This window comes from Aquarana catesbeiana, linkage group LG06 (assembly GCF_042186555.1).
Source record: "Aquarana catesbeiana isolate 2022-GZ linkage group LG06, ASM4218655v1, whole genome shotgun sequence".
NCBI lineage: Eukaryota > Metazoa > Chordata > Amphibia > Anura > Ranidae > Aquarana > Aquarana catesbeiana.
In genome coordinates, this window is record NC_133329.1 from 9,417,601 (window position 1) to 9,422,761 (window position 5,161).

At 41.3% G+C, this 5,161-nt stretch overlaps 1 protein-coding gene across 1 annotated transcript; it reads right to left on the reverse strand.

Annotated features, from left to right (window-relative positions):
- Positions 1-3,833: 3,833 nt before the first annotated feature.
- On the reverse strand, positions 3,834-4,769 carry LOC141147841 (taste receptor type 2 member 40-like). The gene has a single exon (XM_073635006.1). The coding sequence runs from the start codon at positions 4,767-4,769 to the stop codon at positions 3,834-3,836; it is 936 nt and encodes a 311-aa protein (XP_073491107.1).
- Between the last annotated feature and the right edge of the window lie 392 nt (positions 4,770-5,161).

Consider the following 5,161-nt stretch of genomic DNA (forward strand, 5'->3'; position numbering starts at 1 on the left):
TCATGTATATGGAATACAAACATATAAAAATTAAATTATACAATTACTACGTAGCATAAAAACAGGTAACAAAATAAGTACTAAAAAGTTAAAATTGGGGTATGCCCATGTTCAGGCAGGTAATTAAAAAAGTCTGACGCGTTTCGAGGGTAACCTCTTCATCAGAGCCAGGAGAACAGGAGAACGAGAGCACAGTCTGTATGGGCCGGTAGGCCGACATGTGTACATGGGAAGAAGTGGCTAGTTGGAGGGTATGTCCGGTAATGGATATTTAGTTATTCTGAGTTCCATACCAGTCCCCGTCCAGGCGTTCTAGATGGAATACAGATCAGAACAGTATAGTATGGGGCACATGGCAAATATATAACGTACAATACAGACTGGAGACGTATAATAAATTTACATTAAAAAATGTCAGATGTGTAGACTTAAATGATAGAAGATACCATAACAAGAAAGGGACTCAATGATGGGTAGTGGACATTGAAACATAAAACATGAGATTCTAAATAAAAACATATAAATAAATATATATACATAAATATATATATAAAAAATATATAAAATATATATAAAGAAGGGGGAACACAAGTGAATGATGTAAAATGCACAGAGAAGCGCTGAGAGATCTTTTTTTCACCACATGGTGTAACTGGTTGTGTTTCTGTACGAAGGACATGCGAGGACATCTCCGCCATGAATCGCTGTGCAGGAACAGAGACATATAAAGATAGGGCCCACCTATAAACACATGCCTGTGTTGAAAATATATATACAGTTTTTGTACATGATGGCAAAAAAGTCACGGAAGTGAATGCGTTGGAGTAAGAGGGTGCATGTGGGCTATGGAGGTACAGGAATATAGTGGTACTGGTTGCAGAAAGTGAGAGTGGCAGTAAGGTAGATTGATGAGGGATCGCACCTACCTACAAATGTATTAGATATGTATATAGTTGTATTTTCCTTTGCAGTGGTGCTTGGCTGTTGGATGTGCCTGTAGTAGAGAAAAAAAAAAAGGGGGGGGGGGATAAACAAGGGAGACACGGATGCAACCTGAGAGGGGGGGGATGCTGGTGAAAATTCACCTGGATGAACCCTGGATGGTTTAAAAGTCTCTGGGGGGTGGGTCTGGGGGCGGGTCTCACTCCCAGCCCGCCCCCAGACCCGCCCCCAGATTAAACATAACCTGTTTTGATGTGAGCGTCTGATCATGCGACCTCCAGCCACCTCCTACTAAACAGTCTTTCCCAGACCACCCCTGGTCAGTTAAGGCAGTGGGACACGCTTCACTATCTCCTCCAGTCCTCTCACTTTTTACAATACTACCCTTCTCTTACAACAAACGGCCTCACTAGCGCAGGAGTATTTCTCACCATACCTTGTCCGCATTTTTCCAAACTTTGGTACTTGAAAATCTCCATAGGCGACGCTTTAAATTTTTTTTACCGGTTACATGTTTTGAGTTACACAGGAGGTCTAGTGCTAGAATTATTGCTCTCACTCTCCACATGTGTGGTTTTAACGCTGTTTACATACGCGGGCGTGACTCACGTATGCGTTCGCTTCTGTGAGCGAGCATGAGGGGACAGGGGCGCTTACATTTTTTTTATTATTGTTAATTTTACTTTAATTTTTCTAGTTTGTAGAAAACATCCCTTGTAATAGGAATAGTGCGTGACAGGTCCTCTTTAAAGTGGGATGTGGGACTATAAGTCCCCACATCTTACCTCTAGGCTGGGAAGCCTGAAATTAAAAAAAAAAAGATCTCTGCTTCCTTTTTCAACTGCAGAGGCCGGGCGTGACGTCATAACATCGCGCCCGGCCTCTGAATGATCATAGAGACTCCAAGGACCATCTGTCCTGCTGGAAATCTCTATGGTCAGCATCCAGCGCTGGTCAGTTCCTTTTCTGGGTGGCAGGGGAGAACAGATAGAAGCACCGGAAGGCGGTGGGAGGAGGGGGATGCCCCCTCCCGCCGCCTGAAAGAACAACCAAGTGGCTGGACAGCCGCTATGATCATTCTTATGATGGAGGGAATCGCCAGCTGAAAAAGAAGATATCTGAATAAGGCCTGTAACTACACCCATCATTCAGATCGCCAGCAGTGGCAGTTAGGAAATCCATCCTCTGGATCTTAGCTATTATATTCAGTAATTGAATCTCAGAAGGTGGGTCCGATGAGAGATTTCAGGTGGGTCAGATGGTCCCTGGAGTCTCTATGATCGTTCGGAGGCTGGGTGCAATGTTATGACATCACGCCCGGCCTCTGCGTTTGAAAAAATAGCGCCGCCTAGGCTGGGAAACAAGAATTCTTATTTTATTTTTTTATTTCAGTCTTCCCAGCCTAGAGGTGAGATCTGGGAACTTTTTGACCCCATATCTCACTGTAAAGAGGACCTGTCACGCACTATTCCTATTACAAGGGATGTTCACATTCCTTGTAATATGAATAAAAGTGATGAAACAAAGAAATGTAAAAAGAGAGCATAAAACTAGAAAAATAAAAGTTAAATAAACAATAAGCGAACGCATAGGTAAGTCCTGCCCACATACGTAAACGGCATTCAAACCACACATCTGAGGTATATGAGAAGTTGGCTTGAGTTTAAACTGTTCACAAACTAAATGAGTTATATGGGCAATGAGACTAATTTTCAAGAGGCGAGGAGGGTTAGGACAGGGCATACCCTTTGAGTGGGGTATATAGATGATGAGCACCGAGGGGCTAAGCTCCATCTGACTATGTAGCTATTCCCTGCCCACCTCAGACCCCCCTCCCCTTGTTTCTCTCTTTTCTCCCCCTCTTTTTTTTTCCTCTCACTAGGATAAAAGTAGTGCAATTGGGGTTAATATTTAGTAAGTGAACACGGGAATAGCGTGGAACCGGGGAGTCAGCGGTATGCAGTAATCTCAGCATACACCCCTTAATTTTAATTTTAATAATAAAAAAAAAAGAACCAATTCTAGATAATATGGGGATATGGTTAATAAAAGGGAATGTTTTGAGGGTTTTGTTTTGTTTGTAGTGATTTGTTGGTTGGAGATTTAGGGTGGGATGTGTATTTTGGATAGGTGGATCCAGGGAGATTTCCACTAGTAGGTCTCCCTGGATCTCCCTTCTTACATAATAAATAATATTCTCACTTTTTCTTTTCTCTGGGAGTTTTGAGAGAACCTTGGAAACATATGTACATTAAGGGGTCTTTAAAATGTTTTGTGGTATGTATATTTTAAAATTTTAGGAGTAATATATATATATATATATATATATATATATATATATATATATATATATATATATATAGAGAGAGAGAGAGAGAGAGAGAGAGAGAGAGAGAGAGAGAGAGACTTTGAATGTTATGTCTTGTAATGTTTTTCTTAAGTAAAATTAATAGAAAAGAATTGAAAACGTAATAACGTAATACAGAGTTTAGAGGTCAATAGCATGTAATGCGGAGTGCAGGGGTCAGGACCATGTAACTGAAAGCTCAGAGGTCAACCCAGTGTGTAGAGGTTCAGGTGAAAGTATTGTAGAGTTCAGAGGTTGGTGGTATGTAAAGCACAACACAGGGGTTATGTAATGCACAGTGCCACAAAAAGCATCCGTATAGAAGCAACTTTGTTGCATCAAGTCACATCAAAGTAGGACTCAAGTCACCAGCATATCACCAGGAAAGTCGCCTGGCAAAGTCACACCATAAGACTTTCAGGTTGCAGTATTGTGAACCGAGCCTTACCCTGTGTAATGACCATTTGTATTTTGATTGTGTTGAAAATATAATAAACACATAGTTATAAAAAAAAATAATCATCTAGATAGATTGTGGCTTATCTCAGTCTATCACATTGCTGCTTGGTCTCCTAGAACAGAACTTCTCCAGAATCATCTTCCTCAACCTTGGGTTGGCCTGAATAATGATGGCACCTTCTACTGATGGGAAAGATGTCATTATAAACCAGACAATAACAGTTATAGCATCTGAGGTTGAACGTTTACTTGTTGAAAACAACAAGAGCTCAGCTATATAAAACACTGCAGACAATGTAAGAAAGAGGATCATAGTTCGTGTGGCACTGATGAGGGCCTGGAGATTTGGACGGGAATGTCCTGAAATGTTCTGCTTCATCTTCATGATATGTTTTATAAGATTCAAAGCTGTGACTCCAGTAGAGATAAGCGTCAAAACAAAGGGTAGGATGCAGCCTAGGAAAGTGGCGGTCAGTATGTATCCTGTAGGCATGACAATATTTGCAGTGTACACAGACATGTCCTCTGTACTGTTTGTTGAAGTTTGCACCAAAAATGCCATATTAACCACCCAGATAGCCACAAAACTTAAAATTACTGAACCGATTGTTGATAGTAGAAGAATCTGTGGCAGGAAAGATGAAAGAAGCCTTTTTAACCCAATGATACGTTGATGGCTGAAGTTGTTGATGTTGATACAATAGTAAGCACACAGCCAGCCGGTATGCCAATAGCTACAATAAATCAGACTGAACATCAGAAAGGTCAATGTCAATTCAATCTCTTTGATAAAACATAGTTGAGGCCAAAAGCAAACAATTAAATTCTGCGCAATTAAGACCAACTGCATAAAAGCGTTGACCAGCCCCATGGAAAAGTAGATGACATTGGCTGGATTGAAGGTAGGTTGTTTCTTCAAGTTTTGAAAGCTAAAAGACACAATGCCAGTGTTTAAGGTGATGCCAGTCCCGGTTTGTACGATGGTGATGGTGGTAAATAAGATCTCTGCAGCAGAAGGCATTTTCAATGTGACACATTCAAGAAAGAAGAATCTCTGTTTCTGTGTCCAGTGAGTGCGGAGAAGTTATTTACGCTCTTTGGCAGATGCAAATAGTCTCAGAGTTTTGGTTACTTGTTTCCATATGAAAATAGGGATATCAGATGATTGTTTTGAGTTGATGCACGGAAGGAAAGTTTAGCCAACAGGCATTCATATAAACTTTAACACCTTCCTGTCCGGCCTATAGAAGAATGAAAACCAGGCGGTGGCTTTACTGTTCTGAGTGGACATCATATAACATCCTCTCAGAAAGCACTGGGGGCTGCACAGCGGTGCAATCTGTCACCGGCTGTGTCCATACGGAACAGTGTACTGGCATGCTGCCAGTACCATGTGACCGCTGTGACCAATCA

Coding starts and splice junctions, on each gene's coding strand:
- LOC141147841 (XM_073635006.1), bottom strand. CDS start 4,769: ATGCCTTCTGCTGCAGAGATCTTATTTACCACCATCACCATCGTACAA.